Source organism: Tiliqua scincoides, chromosome 1, assembly GCF_035046505.1.
Source record: "Tiliqua scincoides isolate rTilSci1 chromosome 1, rTilSci1.hap2, whole genome shotgun sequence".
Lineage (NCBI taxonomy): Eukaryota > Metazoa > Chordata > Lepidosauria > Squamata > Scincidae > Tiliqua > Tiliqua scincoides.
Window position 1 is genome coordinate 248730453 of NC_089821.1, and position 21686 is coordinate 248752138.

At 41.5% G+C, this 21686-nt stretch overlaps 1 protein-coding gene across 11 annotated transcripts in view; it reads left to right on the forward strand.

Annotated features, from left to right (window-relative positions):
- Positions 1 to 21686, forward strand: part of ENAH (ENAH actin regulator) — a 185171-nt gene that overhangs the window by 33789 nt on the left and 129696 nt on the right. For 10 of the 11 annotated variants that reach the window (XR_010793987.1, XR_010793984.1, XR_010793994.1 and 7 more), the window contains exon 2: positions 21242 to 21407. Coding sequence is in view for 5 of the 11 variants with exons in the window: in XM_066618697.1 (XP_066474794.1) it covers positions 21242 to 21407 (166 nt within the window). In the remaining 6 variants the exon portion in view is untranslated. Of the gene's footprint in view, positions 1 to 4639; positions 4767 to 21241; positions 21408 to 21686 lie in introns of all 11 variants that reach the window. The other variant, XR_010793986.1, reaches the window with a different exon arrangement.

Genomic DNA, 21686 nt, shown 5'->3' on the forward strand with positions numbered 1-21686 from the left:
TGCCTCAGGGATACTCAACCCTTTCTGAAGTGGACAGCACAGGGGAACATTAAAATAGTAACCATTCTGCAAAACTGTGAATGGAAATTTAGATATATTATTGAGCTTCAGCTACTGTAGTAATGTCATCTTTCCAAAGATGTTCAGATGACATTGGAATCTTTAACAACATGTTTTTAATTGATTATTGACCTTGTACTGAAGGGAAGGAATTGAAATGTCCTAATTCCTGTTTGAAGCAACCAAGGTAACAACATAGAAAACTGCTTTTTATTGTTCGCTTAAAACTACTTCGATTGCATAACTTCAGAACAGCTCAAGCTTACAGCTTGACTAGCTTACTTTTCACAACATGCCTTGCTTTGTAACAGGTTTAACTCACACTTTTGTAAATGTGGTGATCTGAGAATTTGTGAAGCATATTTCTATAAATCAACAATAACCCCCAAAAAGTTAAGACTTGAGCCCTAATACTTGGTTTACTTGTGGAGGAATTGATGAGTCTGACAATCTTAGTTTAAAGATAGAACTTTGTTTAAAAGCATGGAAAAAAACTGAAGGGGCAAGATAAGTTAAGCAAATCTCATTGGCTCCCCCTTTCCATCCTCCACGTTATCTTTACTATTTGCTTTTAAATACTTGCATGCTAATACATGATAAAACATGAGCTAAAAGAAAGTTAGCTGAAGTGAAATAGCTACACCACCTTTTAATTAAACTCTGCTTTTACGTCTGGAAGATCACAAGGCAGTACTAGTCTGTCTCTAATAAACTTTCTTTGATGTTAAATGCCAATCTTGGAGCATAGTTTTCAATTTCTAGGTGGAGACTTCATAATACTACTTGAACAAGTGATTTAGCAGCTTCTCAAAAACAATGGCAGCATTTCGCTTGAGGAGTTCCATTTTGTGAGTTCTGCTCTTTGAAGTAAATGTAACACTAGTTTAAAAGATGCATGTCAAGGAAGGCTGTAGAATCTGTTCTGGAGTTCATATCAATATATTTGAGAAAAGTGCAAATACTCCAGTTCTAGCACTATATTTTGGCTTACCTTCCAACAAAGATGTACTCTTGAGAGTTATTCTGTGTCTGTCAGTAGTAATCCAAGAAGGGATGTTTTGTTTCAGTTACCAGGAGTTGGAAAAGAAGTCCTTAACCTGGAGTGCACTCCTGTAATCGCAATGCTACGCACATAGGAGCTTGTACTTTCTGGTCTTTGTTCATATTGTAAAGAATCTTTTTGCTGATTCTAGAATTACATACTACTTTTACATTCTACTGTCCGTACAAAGCCTAGGACTGGCTGTCTGTGCAGTTCAAACACAAACTTCCACCAGTAAGTACATGAAGTGTTAAGGAAACGGTTCCTTTCAAACATCAAGTCTACATGGACCTCATCAGGTTTGGCAGTCTCTCTTGCATATTTAAAACTTGAGGTACGTCTCAGACTACGTATGTTTTGAAATTTTTACCAGTTCCCCTATTTGTATAAGAGACTGGATCAGCCCAAGGGCTCATCTAGTCCAGCTTCCTAAATCTCACAGTGGCCTACCAGATGCCTCAGGGAGCACAAGACAACATGATACCCATACCCATTCTGTTGCCACTCCCTTGCATCGGCATTTGGAGAAAGGCTACCTCTAAAACCCAGAGGTTGCATGTAGTAACCATGGTTTGTAACCTGTGGTGGATTTTTCCACCATAAATTTGTCCAGTTCCCTTTTAAAGGCATCTAAGCCATTACAATGTCCTGTGGCAAGTAGTTCCATGTATTAATTGCACACTGGGTAAAGAAATATTTTCTTTTGTCTGTTCCAATTCTCCTGCTTGACAATTTTAGTGAATGTCTCCTGGTTCTGATATTCTGCGAGAGGGAAAAGAACTTCCATCTATCCACTTGATCTACCCTATGCATAAAAGTCAATGCTCGGCATCTGTAGGTGTTCAGTTCCAAGAACCCTCACATATGCCAAAAACTGAATTCTGCACTCCCAACCTGTTTTCTGAGGCGTGGAGAGGTTGCATGCAGCCTTCCCATACCTCAGAATGCCTGCCGGGGCAGGCACTTCCAGTTTTTGTGAAAACTGAAAGTTCTGCTAGAGGGCTCCAGGGTCCTCCAGCTGCAATTTTGGAACCTGCGATGGGTCAAATCAGTGGGCTTGGAATCCGCAGATAAAGAGGACCCACTGTGATTTTATATATCTCAATCATGTTCCCCCTAAGGCACCTTCTTTCTGTATTATACTGCCCCAAATGTAGTAGCCATTACTTATTAGGGAGGTGCCCCAGCTCACTAATCATTTTTGTTGCTCTCTCCTGCACTTTTTCCAGTTTCACTATGTCCCTTTTGATATGTGGCAACGAGGATTCAACACAGTATTCCAGTTGTGGTCTTAGCATTGATTTGTACAGTGGCATGATATTGGCTGTTATATTCTCAATCACTTTTAATATTATCCCGAGCATGGAACTGGCCTTCTTCACTGCCACTGCACATTGGGTCGACGCTTTCACCAAGCTGCCCACCAGCACCTCAAGATCTCTGTCACAGACAGCTCAGAACCCATTAGTGCATATGTGAAATTTCAATTTTATTGCTTCAATTTGCATCACTTTACACTTAAAATGGAGTACTTCTGCTGTTTTGCTGCCCATTACCTCAAGTTAGAGGTACCCTTTTTTGCTCTTCACAATCCCATATGGACTTTGCTCCCTGGAAAAGTTGAGTGCTATCCGCTAACTTGTTCGACTCACTGCCTGTCTCCAAGTCCAGGTCATTTATTTACAAGTTGAAAAGGACGGATTCTAAGACCGATCCTTGGGGAGCACCATTTTCCACCTCTCTTCATTGTGAAAATTGCCCATTTACACTCCCCTTTCCCTCCTGTTTCTTGTTCTTCAACCAGTTCTTCAACCAGTTCCTTGGCTATGGAGTTATCTCAGGAGCCTTTGGTGAGGGACTGTGTCAAATGCCTTCTGAAAGTCCAAATATGCAATATTAACAGTTTCGTCTACATGCCTCTTGATCATTTCAAAGGATTCTAAAACTGTGGCTCTCAAACTGGTGGATCGCAACCCAATGGCCAGGGAAGCACTTATCCCTGTCTCTTTAAGGGGAAGGGAAAGGCAGCAACGTGATCCCCAGGATTGAGCTGCTGCCGAGTGGAGAAAGGGGATAAAAACACTTGCCTGAGGGAGTGCTGGCCTCTGTGGGGAGCCCTACAGAGGCCTCTGCAGGGCTCTCCAAGCCTCTGTAATAGTAAAATCCACAATAAAAAAAATCACTTGTGTTTTTTCAATCAGAAACAAAGTGGTTTTCAATTTTTTTTTTTACTGTTATAGAGGCTTGGGGAGCCCTGCAGAGGCATGTGCAGGGCTCCCCACACCTCCCAGAAGCCAGCACTCCCTCAGGTAAGTGTAAACCGCCCCTCCCCCTTGCAGCAGCATGATCCTGAATAACACGTTGCTGTCATATTCCCTCCCCCACAGGCACTTACCAATGCTCCCGACTCCATTGTAGGAGTTTGGAAAGCACTATTCTAAAAGATTCATGAGGCAAGATTTATGCTTAATGAAGCTGTGCTGACTCTCCTTCAGCAAATTTGTTCATATGTATCAAGATTTCATCCTTGATTTCATCCATTTTCATATAGACTGGGTCAATTTGTGTTCTGGTCACAAAAAGGAGACCAGATTTCTTGACATGTTAAATGACTGTGCCTTAGAGCAGCTAGTCATGGAGCCCACCAGAGGACAGGTGACTCTGGATTTAATATTGTGCGGTACTCAGGACGTGGTTAGAGATGTCAGTGTTATGGAGCCGTTGAGGAAGAGTGATCATGCTGTGATCCGTTTCGACATGCACGTCGGGGGAAGATTACTGGGCAAATCTCACAAAAACCCTTGACTTCCGACGAGCGGACTTCCCTCAAATGCGGAAGCTGGTTAAAAGGAGGTTGAAAGGGAAGGTAAAAAGAGTCCAATCTCTCCAGAGTGCATGGAGGCTGCTTAAAACAGTAATAGAGGCCCAGCGGAAGTGTATAACGCGAAGAAAAAAGGGCTCCACTAAGTCTAGGAGGGTGCCCGCAGGGCTAACCAGCCAAGTTAGAGAGGCCGTAAAGGGCAAGGAAGCTTCCTTCCGTAAATGAAAGTCTTGCCCTAATGAGGAGAATAAAAAGGAACATAAACTGTGGCAAAAGAAATGTAAGAAGGTGATACAGGAGGCCAAGAGGAGACTATGAAGAACGCATGGCCAGCAACATTAAGGAGAATAATAAAAGCTTCTTCAAATATGTTAGAAGCAGGAAACCCTCCAGAGAAGCGGTTGGCCCTCTGGATGGTGAGGGAGGGAAAAGGGAGATAAAAGGAGACTTAGAGATGGCAGAGAAATTAAATGAGTTCTTTGCATCTGTCTTCATGGCAGAAGACCTCGGGCAGATACTGCTGCCCGAACGGCCCCTCCTGACCAAGGAATTAAGTCAGATAGAGGTTGAAAGAGAAGATGTTTCAGACCTCATTGATAAATTAAAGTTCAATAAGTCACCGGGCCTGGATGGCATCCACCCAAGAGTTATTAAGCAATTAAAGAATGAAGTTGCTGATCTCTTGACTAAAATATGCAACTTGTTCCTCAAAACAGCGCCAGAGGATTGGAGACAGTGCCAGAGGATTGGAGGACAGCAAATGTCATACCAATCTTTAAAAAGGGGAAGGGGGACGGACGGAGCTGGGAAACTCTAGGCCGGTCAACCCAACATCTATACCAGGTAAGATGGTGGAATGCCTCATCAAAGATAGAATCTCAAAACACATGAAACTTTTAGAATTCTTTGTAAAGGTCAACAGGCATATAGATGCGGGAGAACCTGTGGACATTATATATCTGGACTTTCAGAAGGCGTTCCACACGGTCCCTCATCAAAGGTTACTGAAAAAACTCCACAGTCAGGGAATTAGAAAGCAGGTCCTCTCCTGGATTGAGACCTGGTTTCCTGAAGACCAGGAAACAGAGAGTGGGTGTCAATGGGCAATTTTCACAATGGAGAGAAGTGAAAAGCGGTGTGCCCCAAGAATCTGTCCTGGGACCAGTGCTTTTCAACCTCCTCATAAATGACCTGGAGACAGGGGTGAGCAGTGAGGTGGCAAAGTTTGCAGACAACACCAAACTTTTCTGAGTGGTGAAGACCAGACGTGATTGTGAGGAGCTCCAGAAGGATCTCTCCAAACTGGCAGAATGGGCAGCAAAATGGCAGATGCGTTTCAGTGTCAGTAAGTGTAAAGTCATGCACATTGGGGCAAAAAATCAAAACTTCACATATAGGCTAATAGGTTCTGAGCTGTCTGTGACAGATCAGGAGAGAGATCTTGGGGTGGTGGTAGACAGGTCGATGAAAGTGTCAACCCAATGTGCGGCGGCAGTAAAGAAGGCCAGTTCTATGCTTCGGATCATTAGAAAAGGTATTGAGAACAAAACAACTAATATTATAATGCCATTGTACAAACCTATGGTAAGGCCACATCTGGAGTATTGTGTCCTGTTCTGGTCACCACATCTCAGAGACATAGTGGAAATGGAAAAGGTGCAAAAGAGAGTGACTAAGATGATTACTGGGCTGGGGCACCTTCGTTATGAGGAAAAGCTATGGCGTTTAGGCCTCTTCAGCCTAGGAAAGAGATGCCTGAGGGGGGATATGATTGAGACATACAAAATTATTCATGGGAAGGATATAGTGGATAGAGAGGAGAGATGCTCTTTACAGTCTTGCATAACACCAGAACCAAGGGACATCCACTATAATTGAGTGTTGGCAGGTTAGGACAGACAAAAGAAAATATTTCTTTACTCAGCGTGTGGTCGGTCTGTGGAACTCCTTGCCGCAGGTTGTGGTGATGGCATCTGGCCTAGATGGACAAGTTTCTGGAGGAAAAATCCATTATGGGTTACAAGCCATGATGTGTATTTGCAGCCTCCTGATTTTAGAATTGGGCTGTCAGAATGCCAGATGCAAGGGAGGGCACCAGGATGCAGGTCTCTTGTTATCTGGTGTGCTCCCTGGGGCATTTGGTGAGCCGCTGTGAGATACAGGAAGCTGGACTAGATGGGCCTATGGCCTGATCCAGTGGGGCTGTTCTTATGTTCTTAAGATTAGACCATGGTACCTGGAACAGATGTTAGACTGACGAACCTGTAATTTCTTGGGTCCCTTCTCCCTCCTTTTTCTTAAAGATTGGTGTAATATTAGCTATCTTCCAGTCCTTTGGTACATTGGCTGTTTTAAGGTACAGATTGCATGTTTTAGTCAGAAGATCAGCTATTTCGTACTTAAATAACTTTGGATGGGTGCTGCCTGGATCTGGTGATGTACTAACCTCTATATAAATTATGAAATGTCTTCTCCTTTAACTTCTATTTCACTTATATCAGATTGTGTTTTTTCTTTTCCATTGCCACTTAATTTCTGAATTGCAGTGTAATTCTTCTTTAATTACTACTTCATTCTCATTTTTTGTTGAATGATGTTTTTCTCTCAACAAGGAAAAATGTGCATTGTAGGCTCAGATGTCTGCATCTAAGCATGATTGAACGCATTGGAAAAGGTACCTGGATGAGCTGAAGATGGCTTATATAAACGTGTATATATAAGTTAACTGAACTCATTGCTACTACTGAGATTTATGGTTTTTACTGTGCTTTAAATGCTGTTTCAGATTTGTACAATTTTAGCACAATTTTAGTTCCTCTTTGAATCTCACTGAAAGACAGTGCGTGCGCACGCGCGCACACACACACACAACTGAAAAAGAATAATCAATATCATACACAAGTATGTATGATTACTTTCCTGAGGCTATAGATAATGCTTTTGAATAGGAATGCAGTGTTACATAATTTCTGTACTTTAAACATAAACACGTTACAGAAAAAGGGCAGTTTCATTCTGTTTGCCTTATTCAGTCATTTCCTTAAGTATTTTATTCTAGGCAACATTTACACATGAACCCTGTTGAGTGCATATCTGATAATGGTGAAGATCAACTATCATGAAGTCATTGTGACAAAGTATTTTTCCTTTAACTTTATTTGTTCTTGGAGCTTAAAATTTAACAGTTGAATTGCATACTATAAGGTCTTCCTGGAACTACATTTCATGCAGAACTGCATACACTGATCCAATGGTATGGTTGTTCTCAGAGTTGCCATCTTTACCACTTCTTTTTCATGCTAGTCACAGGAATAGAAAGATCTAAGTCTGCTATGTGACTAATCTGCTGTCCTTTGTTTTAATTAGTGTGCCACTAAAATTGCTTCACTTTGCATAAACTTTCTGACAGAACTACTGAACATTTGTATTCTGAGTTCTTATATGATGATACAGTAATTGAGGAGCAGCAGTCATTTAGCAATTTCATGGTTGAAGTTTTTTCAACATAGACAATAGTCCATAATTACATGTAGATGTTTATATATTGTAGTGCTGGATATCAGTAAACCCACTTTCAGTGCAAAACATCTTGGTTAAGAAGTATTTTAGAATTAAAGTGCCTTTTGTTTAAGGAATAACTTTGAATATGTTGTTAATTTTTGCCGAGATGTAATTAGCAGTATTTATGTCTCTAATCTTGCAGCTGTACCACATGTACCACTTTCTGCCTGTTCAAGACATACTTTAGTATTCTGAACTCTTGTTCCTGTTATTTTATTGGTACTATTTGGTTCACATAATTGTTTGATAGTAAATCTGTAGCTTTCCTGACAGTTCTGAATTTTGTTAATGAGAATTTGCTTTATCTGTCTAGCAATTAGACAAGTAATACCGGTCACTTCTTTAAAACGTTCTTTCACATGGAGATAGGTACACATCATGTATGTTGTCTCAAATGAAAAATTTCGAAGACATGGAGGAACTAGACTATGGTTTTTGGAGAAGAGTGTGCTAGATCCAGAGCATTGCTTGTCAAGCCTGGCACCATTTCCTCTGTTGCCATTACCCATTTGTAACTTATTGAGCAGCATAATATGGCAAGAGTTTCTCAACATTTTTCTTCCCTTGTACCACTTCACATGGTCCACCTATTGGAAGTACCACCAGAAGTAGCATCATGACATCATTGCCATTTACTTCCAGGTTAGGAGACCAGACACAATGCAACAAACACTGTTGAGTGGCTCGGGGCAGACGGGAGGGCTTTTTCAAGTGTGCAAAAAAAGCACAGATCGGAGCTCTGCTTGCTGAACCAAGCCTCCTATTACTGCTTGTTGCATTGCATTGCATTGCTACTCTTTCTGCCAGGTGGTGGTGGCTTGGGGGTTCTGCGTGTACTGCTAGACATCACCTCAAGTACAACTGGTGGTATATCACTAGTTGAGAAATGCTGATATAAGCTGGTTTGTTTGTTTTTTTGCAACTTTTACCTTACCAGCTACTCAAGCCTCTGTTTCTACTCTTTTTACAATGGTGGGAGGACACCTTCTAGTGCAGTGGTTCTCAGATGTTTAGCACTGGGACCCACTTTTTTAGAATGAGAATCTGTCAGGACCCACTGGAAGTGACATCATCAAGCAGGAAAATTTTGAACAATCCTAGGCTGCAATCCTGCCCACATTTACCCAGGAGTAAGTCCCTTTTACTATCGTTGTTAAAAGCATGTTACTATCATGCATAGTAGCCTGTTAAAAGTACAGAGCTGTAACATTTCGCCAGATGCAGTCACATACCATGGTAGCATCAAGTCTAATATATTAAAATAAAATATTGAAATGAATGGGGACCCACCTGAAATTGGCTCGCGACCCACCTAATGAGTCCTGACCCACAGTTTGAGAAACACTATTCTAGTGATTTTGTTGAGCTCCATGTTCATTGTATCAGGACCATTCTGTTGGCCTTGCGCTCCTCTTCTCCTTGCCTTCAATAGGAGCTGAGGCATGCTTGCCTGTTCACAAGTAAATGTGCAATTGTGGTTTAGTTTTTCTTTCCATAGAGCTCAATACATTTCCTTTTCAGGTTGGGGGGGATTTTTTCTTGAGTGTTTTTGGAGGCCTATGTTCATGGGATCAGGATCATTCTGGTGGTGTTGCGTTCCTCTTGGCCTGTCCTTCGAAGTGGATGGAGGCATACTTGCCTGCTCATGAGTTGCCTACACTCCTGCAGCTCAGTTTTACTTTCCATAGGGCTCAATACATTTTCCTTCTCAGCCATCAGCTTGTCCGTTTCCATATCACAGCCCACCAACAATCAGGTTGTGACCCATAGTTTGGGAAACACTGAACTTGAGTGTTTGGAACATGAATTCCTTTATGGAAATCTTTGTATTTCTATGGTATTGCTGCCTCAGCAACCAAATCTGCAATATTTCATCTAATAGCTTGAAGTATATGCCCTGCAGCACTGGAGAAGTAAAGCACCTAGTCACCAAAATAGAGATTTGGGAGGCATAAGCGCCTACATAAAACTATTTCTTGCTTTGGGCTAAATCTTATGTTGTTTTCTCCAAGAACACCCTCTTAAATATGAAAGGCTTATCTTCACTCTGGATTTACTATAATATGTCAAATTTCTTATAGTGATAATGCTTATAACAAGCAATTCTTTTTCAGAGTGCTGCAGAGATTAATCAAAGCCTTAAAACTCTAGAAACTGCCCACTTGTGCTGTCACAGCCAACAAAGTACAGGTGTGCCCCCGTATCTGTGGGGCTTCCATTCCAGAACTCCACAGTGGTTAACTGAAACTGCGGATATGGGCAAACGGCACTCCTCCACCTTCCAGAGCCAAGGGGAACTCTGCTCCCCTCACCTCCAGAGGGTCATCTAAGCTCAGCAGAGGCTGTGAATGTCTGTCTGCAGTCTCTACCAGGCTCACACTGAGCCTGAGAGCAAAAAGTGACTTCTGATTTTTTTGGAAAACTGGAGGTGTCGTTTGTAATGTCTTTTAAAGCTTGTAAGATGGATGTCCATAGCTTCTGCTGGGCTCAGACGAGGCGAAGGGAGTGGAGTTCCCCTCGGCTCTGGAAAGGACATGTGTAGGGGCTACAAACCCGATCCATGGGTATGGGATCTGCAGATGCGGGGGGGGGGGGCTGTATTTTGTCCTCCATCTTTGCTATCAAATTTTCAAACTTCTGGTTGGAGTTTTCATTGTTAACCTCTGTAGCAGTATTTGCAGGATGATTGATAATGAATAGATTTAATGTTAGCAACGTATTACAATATATTCCGTTAAGATTAGCCCTTAATATGTACATGCAGGTTTAGCACAGGAATGTAGAAAGGTGCCTTATACTGAGTCAGACCAGTGGTCCATCAAATTCAGTATTGTTGATACTGACTGGCAGCAGCCATCTTAAGGTTTCAGTTGGGAGTTTTTCTCTGCCCTGTGTAAGGAATGGAATCTTCTGCATGCAAAGGTGATGCTCTTTTACTAAGCTGTGACCTCTCCCACATGATTATGTGCTTAAAAAAGCAAATGCAAACTTTAGATATAGGCTGATGGGTTCTGAGCTGTCTGTGACAGATCAGGAGAGAGATCTTGGGGTGGTGGTGGACAGGTCGATGAAAGTGTCGACCCAATGTGCGGCGGCAGTGAAGAAGGCCAATTCTATGCTTGGGATCATTAGGAAGGGTATTGAGAACAAAACGGCTAGTATTATAATGCTGTTGTACAAATCTATGGTAAGGCCACACCTGGAGTATTGTGTCCAGTTCTGGTCGCCGCATCTCAAAAAAGACATAGTGGAAATGGAAAAGGTGCAAAAGAGAGCGACTAAGATGATTACGGGGCTGGGGCACCTTCCTTATGAGGAAAGGCTACGGCGTTTGGGCCTCTTCAGCCTAGAAAAGAGGCGCCTGAGGAAGGACATGATTGAGACATACAAAATTATGCAGGGGATGGACAGAGTGGATAGGGAGATGCTCTTTACACTCTCACATAATACCAGAACCAGGGGACATCCACTAAAATTGAGTGTTGGGCGGGTTAGGACAGACTGTGGAACTCCTTACCACAGGATGTGGTGCTGGCGTCTAGCCTAGACGCCTTTAAAAGGGAATTGGACAAGTTTCTGGAGGAAAAATCCATTATGGGGTACAAGCCATGATGTGTATGTGCAACCTCCTGATTTTAGAAATGGGCTATGTCAGAATGCCAGATACAAGGGAGGGCACCAGGATGAGGTCTCTTGTTATCTGGTGTGCTCCCTGGGGCATTTGGTGGGCCGCTGTGAGATACAGGAAGCTGGACTAGATGGGCCTATGGCCTGATCCAGTGGGGCTGTTCTTATGTTCTTAATGTAGCCCCACAATAGGGCTACTCAGGTAAAAGTGTTCATGTTGGGTGCTGAGCCCGGCACGAACACTCCGGATGGACCCGCCTCCTTCCCTCTCCCTGGCATGCCTCCTCCCTGCCCTCTCCCTGCCTTCGCCTCCCCATCAAGCTTCCTCCCCGCCCTCTCTTCGCCCTCTGCCCGCCTCCCCCCTCCCTGGAACTCCTCCCCCCACCCTACATTCCTCACCACGGCTTGGCAGTCCGTTCGACCGCTGAGCAGCAGAGGCTGGGCGCCTGCCCGGCACTAACCCAGTGCCAGCTAGTGCTGGTCTAGCACTGCCCTGGTGTTAGGCTTTGGAAACATGCCATAATGTCAGCTGTGTATGTTGATCTTTTAATAATTGGTAAAGTTTCTCTGAATCTTAGATGTGCTTACTGTTATTGCCAACATTTATAGAATGGGTTCAGGGAGGAAAAGAATTGCAGCATAAGGCTAAGCTTTCAGCTGTATGTTTATTTTAGGGAACAGATACATTCTTTCAAGACTACTCTCTGACTTATTTAGAAATTAGGGCATTGCTTTCAAGCTTTGAAGGTCTTGAGAAATTTGTGTGAAATACCCGTTGCAGAATTACACATTTAATATGAAGATTTTAAGAATGTCAGACAGTGAACAGCAAATGATTAAAGTGTGGAATATTCCCTTGGCTGTGCTCCAGCTGCCTATAGCATGCATCATAGTTCATGTTTGAGACAAAGTGTATAGAAATTCTGCTCCTAAGAGATCACTGTAAACAATTTTTAGAGTGTGTTTATAGCAAGTTAGTGGAAATTCATTATGATAGCCATTTTTGTTTGTAGTGACTTCAGGATTCTGCCCAACATTAACAAGGTATACTTTAAAGATATGTTCAGAAGATACAGTCTATATGTGGTTTTTAAAATTTGTGTAAAACAAAGATGCATGAGTATACTATGATGCTTTTCTTTCCTGTCCCAGATGAATCCTTTGCTGGAGGCACTATTTTAAGGCAATTATATTTATTCTAACTTCTAATGAAGTCAGAGAGTAAGCTTTTGAACTATTATGTTAAAGGTATATATGTAAGTTTCTGATTTCTTTTTTTCATGCTGAATCGTCTGAAGTGGTAGAGAAGTTCATTTTTGATTTAACAAGTCTATATGCTTTTTTGCTAAAATGAGACTTTGAAGTAAAAATGTATTTACATATTGCTTTGTCATAATCTTGTAAAAAGAGAATAATGCAAATCTACATCAATATTTTGCATGGTAGATAACTGAGAACACTGGTTCAATTTTATGTCACTTTTATAGCTAAATCCAAATTAGTCTGATGTTTGACTAGCATAATAAATTATTATAAGTCCACAAAGCTTCAGTTCATATATTGTATTGTATTGGCTACCTTCAGTCTCGAAAGACTATGGTATCGCGCTCTGAAAGGTGGTTCTGGCACAGCGTCTAGTGTGGCTGAAAAGGCCAATCCGGGAGTGACAATCCCTTCCACACCAGGAGCAAGTGCAGTCTGTCCCTGGTCTGTCTCCCTGGCTATGGGCCTTCCTTCTTTGCCTCTTAGCCTCAGACTGTTGGCAAAGTGTCTCTTCAAACTGGGAAAGGCCATGCTGCACAGCCTGCCTCCAAGCGGGCCGCTCAGAGGCCAGGGTTTCCCACTTGTTGAGGTCCATCCCTAAGGCCTTCAGATCCCTCTTGCAGATGTCCTTGTATCGCAGCTGTGGTCTACCTGTAGGGCGCTTTCCTTGCACGAGTTCTCCATAGAGGAGATCCTTTGGGATCCGGCCATCATCCATTCTCACGACATGACCAAGCCAACGCAGGCGTCTCTGTTTCAGCAGTGAATACATGCTAGGGATTCCAGCACGTTCCTGGACTGTGTTGTTTGGAACTTTGTCCTGCCAGGTGATGCCAAGGATGCGTCGGAGGCAGCGCATGTGGAAAGCGCTCAGTTTCCTCTCCTGTTGTGAGCGAAGAGTCCATGACTCGCTGCAGTACAGAAGTGTACTCAGGACGCAAGCTCTGTAGACCTGGATCTTGGTATGTTCCGTCAGCTTCTTGTTGGACCAGACTCTCTTTGTGAGTCTGGAAAACGTGGTAGCTGCTTTACCGATGCGCTTGTTTAGCTCGGTATCGAGAGAATGAGTGTCGGAGATCGTTGAGCCAAGGTACACAAAGTCATGGACAACCTCCAGTTCATGCTCAGAGATTGTAATGCAGGGAGGTGAGTCCACATCCTGAACCATGACCTGTGTTTTCTTCAGGCTGATTGTCAGTCCAAAATCTTGGCAGGCCTTGCTAAAACGATCCATGAGCTGCTGGAGATCTTTGGCAGAGTGGGTAGTGACAGCTGCATCGTCGGCAAAGAGGAAGTCACGCAGACATTTCAGCTGGACTTTGGATTTTGCTCTCAGTCTGGAGAGGTTGAAGAGCTTTCCGTCTGATCTGGTCCGGAGATAGATGCCTTCTGTTGCAGTTCCAAAGGCCTGCTTCAGCAGGACAGCGAAGAAAATCCCAAACAAGGTTGGTGCAAGAACACAGCCCTGCTTCACTCCGCTTCGGATGTCAAAAGGGTCTGATGTGGAGCCATCGAAGACAACAGTGCCCTTCATGTCCTTGTGGAAAGATCTGATGATGCTGAGGAGCCTGGGTGGACATCCAATCTTGGGGAGAATCTTGAAGAGGCCGTCTCTGCTGACCAGGTCGAAAGCCTTTGTGAGATCTATGAAGGCTATAAAGAGTGGCTGTCGTTGTTCCCTGCATTTCTCCTGCAGTTGTCTAAGGGAGAATACCATATCAGTGGTGGACCTGTTGGCTCGGAATCCACACTGCGATTCTGGATAGGCGCTCTCTGCAAGTACCTGGAGCCTCTTTAGTACAACTCGGGCAAACAGCTTTCCTACAACGCTAAGGAGAGAGATGCCGCGGTAGTTGTTGCAGTTCATATAACAGTAGCATTAACTAAAGTGGTTGTTCACAAACTTTATACCATTGGGACCCATCTTTAAAAAGTGTTTCACTTTATCAGCCACTTAAGCCCGGGGGAGCCCTGCAGAAGGTCCCGCAGGGCTCCCCGCATCCCCAACAGGTTGCTGCAGGAACAGCTCCCTTAGCCCCTACCCCTGTCCCTTAAGGGGAAAGTGGCATGGGCTCTTTTTTCATTAAAAAGTGAATGTGGAGCGATCACGCTCCACTTCTGCAAAATCAGAAGTGGAGTGTGATCTCTGTGCTTTCACTTTTTAAGCTGTGGGGAACCCTGCAGACACTCATGTAGGGCTCCCTTCCCCCCCCAACAGGCTGCTGCAGGGACTGGTTAGTGCTCCCAGTCCTTGCAGCTCCCTTAGCAATGCTGCCTCCCCCCTGCCCCTGCAAGAACTTACTGCAGTTCATACTCTCCCTGAGAGTTTGAAAACTGCTGTCTTAAGGTAACATTAAAGGGAGAAATGGATGCTAAGTAATGAAATACACAGAAAATTAAACTTTTTGCTGTTAAATTCCAGAGTGTGTTAAAAGGATTTTTAGCAGAAGTTTTGTGTTTTGGATTTTCTAACAGACAAATTCAAACCTGTGCTTGTCGATTCAAATAATAAATTTTTCCGGATACCTTAGAGAGGTTTATTGTATTTATGCAAAATTAGTTAGATTCAATCTGCCATTTCCTACTGCCCAAAACTTTGCTATGTATCTCAACTTTAAATAACAATTGAACTAACTATGGTAAAGTAACTAATATTCTTTTCTGATCTAGATAGATTTCATGCTGTGTATTACCAGCAGGATTAACTTTGTGGGGTTATTGATTTTAATGTTTCCATTTATAGTATGCATCTTCTGAATAACCTCTAAGTGCCTTTGGATTAAATAACATAGCTGGCATATGTTTGTGGTCTCTAAAATCAGCCTGAACTAAAATAAGTTCCACTTCATACAAAGTATACTTGGGGACAAAAAATATAAGTAAACAGGTACAGTAATCTGTATTTTTGACATCAAAATTGATAATGGAACTGTAATGAAGGGGTATCTCTAATAAATCCCTACACTGCTGCATTTGATTGTGTTACTAATACCTTGGAGAAATTCTATGGTGGCCTACTGCAGTAAACCAATCAGTAACAAAGAAATGAACAGCTTGCTGCAAGGCTGCTTTTCATAACAAGGTTACAACTTGGAACATCTGAGTTACTACAGAGAAGCTTTCAGAAATCCAGGACACCCTATGACTTGTTTGAGTAATAAGACAGTGCCTTGTTTCTGTTCTACTTTTTAATATTTGCAAGTAATGCTGCTCTCAAGTTCTATGTAACATTTTAAAGGCAATACTTCATTATTTTTAAGTTCAAGTTCTCATGTACACAAACCTTTTTTGTTTCAATGCCTGCGTTAAAAGTTTTGTGTTTTGTGTTCCTAAATTTCTAAACTTTTATTTAATGCTCACAATTTTGCTGCAGATTGTTTTAGAGGTACAGTTAAATCAGGTGTGTTCAAATGGCCTGCATTTCAGTGTCCTTTTAAGAAGGGCATCAAATGACTGACATTATTCTCTTGTACATTAAACATTTCTTGAGGTAGAATTGAAAGGATTGTTGAATCTTAAAAAAAAAAAAAAAAAAAGCTAACCAAACAACTGGGAATCAAACACCACACACAGCCTAGTTTTTCTCAATAATGACATGTTTTTGCAGTTTCTTTAAGTGTAAATATACAGATACTATGTTTAATTTTTCCAGTCTTACTCATTTTTTTAATTCTTTTTCTTGGGTCCCATTTCAGTCACATTGTACTATGTGTGCTCTAGAAGGAGAGGGATAGAAATTCAAGTGATACTTGATCCCAAGTACTGTATATTGCATTCCAGTATTCATTTTTTTAAATACTATTGCTGGAATGCTGGAAAGCAATGTATTTACAAAACTGGTGATGAAAATAATATAGGGAGGTTGTCATTCTTTAATGATTTCTCAAAAGGAAAAGGCAAAAGAAAGTGCTTTTTCACAGTGAGCAGGCATGTTAAATATGTTATATTTGCAGTAGATGTTATGAAATAAAAATGAGGATTTTTGCCATAAAATATTGGGTATAAGCTAAGGGAAAATAACTATGAATTTAAATAGATTTAATGGTTTCATCAGCACACTAGCAGTCTTTAAAAGAATCTGGCTGAATCCAAGTGGAAATTTGTATATCATTCGGATTTGTCTTTATGGAATAAGTTCCAATACCTAAACCAGAATTTCTCAATCCACCTGGTGGGTCATGGCCCTGGTGTCCTTTGGGGCCTGGGTTGGGATCTCCCACCTGCCCTTGGGTCTGATTAGCTCCACATTGGAGCCTTCTGGATGCAATTGGAGGCCACACTGGGCCTCTTCAGGCTTTCAGGAACAGCTGAAAAGTCACTTCTGGTTTACTTCCGGGTTTGTAAAAGTCACTTCCAGTTTCTTCCAAAGGCCTGCGGAGGCCTGGGACCAGAGTAGGTGGGTCTCTGCATCCTCCACTTCAGAACAGGTGAGTTGCAGTGGGTGGAAGTTTGAGAACCCCTGATCTAAACCTTTCAGTCATGGATGTAGGTATTCTACCAACTGGCAGCTAGCTAGTGGTTCATAATAACACATGTGTGCATGTGGTCTCAGTTGTATATAAAGAGAACTGCATTTTGCATATTATTATATCACTTTTCAACAGAAAGGTTTGTTTGCCACCACAGAATTGGTGGTGGTTGTGGTATTTGGACCAGCTTTAATAACAAACTAACACAAATTTTGCTGTCTTAAAAGTTAGACCTATTCTTGGATATATTTTGGGATCATTAGGAAGCTGCTTGAACCATTCGCTAAAGAGGCTATGCTGTGTTTTAAACAACTAGACATGATAGGGCAAAATGCTGCATTTTTTTGGAATCAGCACCCCAAATTCAAATAAAACCACCATAAATGTTGAAATAAGTTTTTTTCTGACCCTCAGTTTTGCAAGTTTGTGTAATCCAAACCTGTGTGCATAAAGTTCATCAGAATCTATCGCCACATAGTAACCACCACCAATAATTGTCTTAAACCAGAAGGGCTTGCAGGCACCATTAAGATTACTGGTAAAGGCAAGGTTGGAGTTGAAGGCAGTTTAAAGTTGCAGATTCTTTCTAAACAACTGTAGACTGCCCTTGACCTCTGGACCCTGTATCTGTGGGTTTCCCTTATCTCTGTAACAGAGCAATTTGGCAAATTCAAGTTTTTGAGGCTTCATGGCTGCCCTTTTATATACAGTAACAGGAGCAAATCCCACTGAACAGAGTGGGACTTACTTCTGAGTAAAATGCTTTGGCTTACTCTGCAGCCAACAAGTTTTTGTTTTACTACTTTTCATGAGATCATGGATTCTCTGATTATATCAGTGGCACAGTAGAATATCCCCTCTTACCTTCAGTTCATTTCTCCCACACTCCCTTCTTGTTCTGTTGAATTGTTCTGTTCATAAATTTTTCTTTCCCATTTGTTTTTCTGAACTCAGTTAATGTCATTTCTTTCCTTCCACTTTTTGTTCCAGTTTGTCTGTTAGTCATTTCTTCTCTCTCTGACAAATGTTATCTCTTGGCACCTCTTTCTGAATTGTTTCTAATAATTGATAGAATGCATTATTTAAATCTCTTTTCTGCAATCATACTAAAATGAATTTAAATATTGTTCTGGCAGTGAAGCCAACCTCCCATTCCTCCCAGGAATGTTTGGGTTTAAATAAATAAAATAATGGTTGCTGCTATTATGGATCCGACATGAATAAAGTTGCCAATCATTGGCATTCTTTGAAGTGACTCATGAAAGAGACTGTAGAAGTTCACTGAATTTGGGGACATCCTCCAAATTAAGGGCAAAGAGACTGATTAAGAACAATGGGTTGAAGCAGCTTGGAAAGCAGCAGTTTTGTTAATGAACAGTTCAGCTTGCTCTTTTGAACCATTTGCTTGGTTCACAGCTTATTGGGGTGGGATAAAAGAAGAATAGAAGACAAATAACATAGGCTCAACTGAAGGTATTTTCAGGCTTGCTCATAGGTAGTAATGTGCAACTGCCTTTAACCTCATCCAAGCTGGCTAAATGAGAGGGGGAATGTATTTAAAGGCTGGCTCAGGTAAAGATGCTATAAATCTTTTAAAAAATAATTCTAAGAAGTAGGGGTGCTGCAAACCTTTTAAATTTAATGAGGAGTTGCCAGTGGTATAAACATGTATACAGATGCAGCAGTACTCCAACTCTCCCTTTGAATGAATGACCCTGCAGAGTGGATTTCAGACGGTACAGAGGGCTGCTCTATGGAGAAGGGAATGTGAGGGAGTGTGCTGTGGCACAGCAGGTTTGCTATAAATGGTCTGCAGGTGTGCTGCAAGAGTTTGGGAGAGGGTCATTTATTAGTAGGGCCATTGTGGGATGTGAGCCCCTTACCAGTAGCATTGTGTGTCTTTACAATTTTAGCACCTAGTCAGTGTGTCATGAGATGAAAAATGCTGATCTAGAGACTCTCTTTAGGTATCTAGAACTTCAGTTCATAATTGGAAAGGATTTCTTGTGGAAGTGTAGCCTCCTGCACATTGTTGGCTGAAAGAAAACTATCTCCTACTATGTAGTATTATCGTTGATCTCTCGTTCCTTTCAAGCTCATGTTTTGCTTGTTTTGCTCATGTTTTCAAGCTCATGGTAAACATTGCAACTGCTGATTGTCTGGAGACTTGATTAAATGGGTTCCCCTGTTTGTCGGGTTTAGGGACTGGAAGCTTGAACTTATAGCAAAATGATTTATAAAAAACTCGTAGGAAAAGTTGGAAAAGGTGAAACGTAGATTTGCTCATAGTTTGCAGCTGAAGCGTGAAGTGCTGAATGTGGTGAAAGACAAAAAGGCATCTCTTTTTTAGGTTTATCGAAATCCGCAGTGAACACAGTCTATGTATTGAACAAATTAAAGCAAGAGATCAAAACTTGGTTGACGATGATAAGCTTACAAAAGTTATATGTGGCAAACATAAAATTTTTGAAACATAAAATTTTTGAAAAACTTTTAGTGCAGTGGTTAGACCTGCATGGTAATTTTCAGTCTTTGTCTATCTATGATATTAACTCAGGAGAAGGCCCAAACACTTTTTGGGAATCTTAAGAATAAAACTGTTACCCTGCACGTGCCTGATCTTGTCTGATCTTGGAAGCTAAGCAGGGTCAGGCCTGGTTAGTACTTGGATGGGAGACCGCCTGGGAATACCGGGTGCTGTAGGCTTATACCATAGTCTTTCGAGACTGAAGGTTGACAACCAAGAATAAGACATTGGATGAGGGAGATGAGACTGAGTGTGATGCAGAGTGCAAAAGCAGTTATGGGTGATTTGAAGAATTGTTGATTTTACTGTTTTTAATGTTTTATTGTTATTTGTTAATTATGTTGTTACTGCTTTTAAATGTTGTAAGCCTCCTTCAGTGCTCTCATGGGGAGAAAGGCGGGTAAAAATTCATTAAATAAAGGGGATATTTTCCCCATAAGAAATAATATAAATAAAGGTTGGACTTTGAAGGAAATCTCCATCTGCTATTGGAGATAGACAGCAATACTGGATACAGAGGAGGGATGTGTTGCCAATACAGGTGTGCATCTCTTAACAGCCGTCTGCTTAATGATGGACCGCATATATGGCAGTGGTCAAAGCACAACAAAGAGGCTCTTAATGAAGCAGTCAGGTCTCCCATAGCCTGCAGCAGTGTTTGTTTACACAACAAAGAGGCTCTTAATGCAAAGAGACAATCCAGTAGCCTGTGCAGCCAGCTAGTGTCTGGCAGGGAGTGTCTGTTTACACAACAAAGACACTAGATTGGGCTGAATGTTTGCTTAACAACCTGATTACATAACAATAGGGATTTGATAATGTATCCCTGTCATTACGTAGCACACCTGTACTGTCATTGTATCTTCCAGTACACATGCCTACACACAATATTTCTGACCTGGTTCTGGCTGGCCCAGAATTTAACTAATTTCACTGTTGGCAACCAGCCAGGGGTGTCAAACCTGTTTTATACTGAGGGGTGAACAGCATTCATGATGCCTGCTGAGTGCTGGAAGTGATGTCATTAGGCAGGAAGTGATGTTGTTAAACACGTCATAACCAAAAATAAACACTTTTTCTCAGTTAGGAACTCATTAGCTGCAAATAACAGAAGAGAAAATACACAAATGTTGATCATTTTTCAAGATTTTGGAGAGAACAGTATGCAGACTTGATAGTTTGAAGCAGCATGGCACAGTGTGCTGCTACTTCTTAGCTTTGCTCGGAACGGTATTTTCTTCACTGAAGTCAGAAGTGGTGTCATGACCCCAGCATCGCAATCCCTTGTGCACCACTGGGCAATATCTCATGTACCACCATGGTATCACTTGTATACCACTGGTTGAAAAACGCTGCCTTATTCCTTAATATCATTTATTTGAATTATTGTTTTTAAAAGAGATTATTCTTTTTTTTGATAACAATGTGTGAACTAATAGGATGGACTGTGTGCATAAGTGTAAACATAACACTTCAATTTGCTTTTGTCTTAGAGTAGTTTTTACGTATTGCTAGAGGTGTTCTTAAACGTTTTACTTTATCACAGGTTTTGTTTTTTCCCCCAGGGAGGAAAAGTGCAATTATAAATTATAATTATAAATTATAATCACTTTGAAAGTGTATTATGTAGTGATATAGATGGTATAGTGTCAGCAGATGCAGCCACAGTCATTACCCATATAATCTCCCAGTCCAGCCCATTATTTTTTTTCATAGTTTTCCTAGTTTATTTTTTTCTCAGATTTTGGATTTTTCTTTTTTACAAAAATGAGAAGTTCTGAAAGTGTTGTTACGTGTTTTTATTTCGTTATCACTGAAAAAAATTACATATAGCATCTATTTTTAACATTTTGTTTTCCTTTTATTTACAGCGAACAGAGCATCTGTCAGGCACGAGCTGCCGTAATGGTTTATGATGATGCTAATAAGAAATGGGTATCAGCTGGTGGATCTACAGGATTCAGCAGAGTCCATATATATCATCATACAGGCAACAATACGTTTAGAGTAGTTGGCAGGAAGATTCAGGATCATCAGGTAAGTGACTTCTCAAAACAAAAGCAGTTAAAATTGTTCTTCGGCTACTTGTTAACAGAGTTTTGTTTCTCCATTTTTTAAAAACCCAGATGTGTAACATAGTGGCTGAGGATCTCAAGTCCTGCAAATCAGGACTTTTTGCACTTCATATCTCTGCCATGCTACCTCTCAGTATCAACTCTCCAACTGCAATATGGGATAGTACTTCATTTTACACCAGTGGTTCCCAAAGTTTTAAGCACTGGAACCCTCTTTTTAAAGTGACACACTTTTGGGACC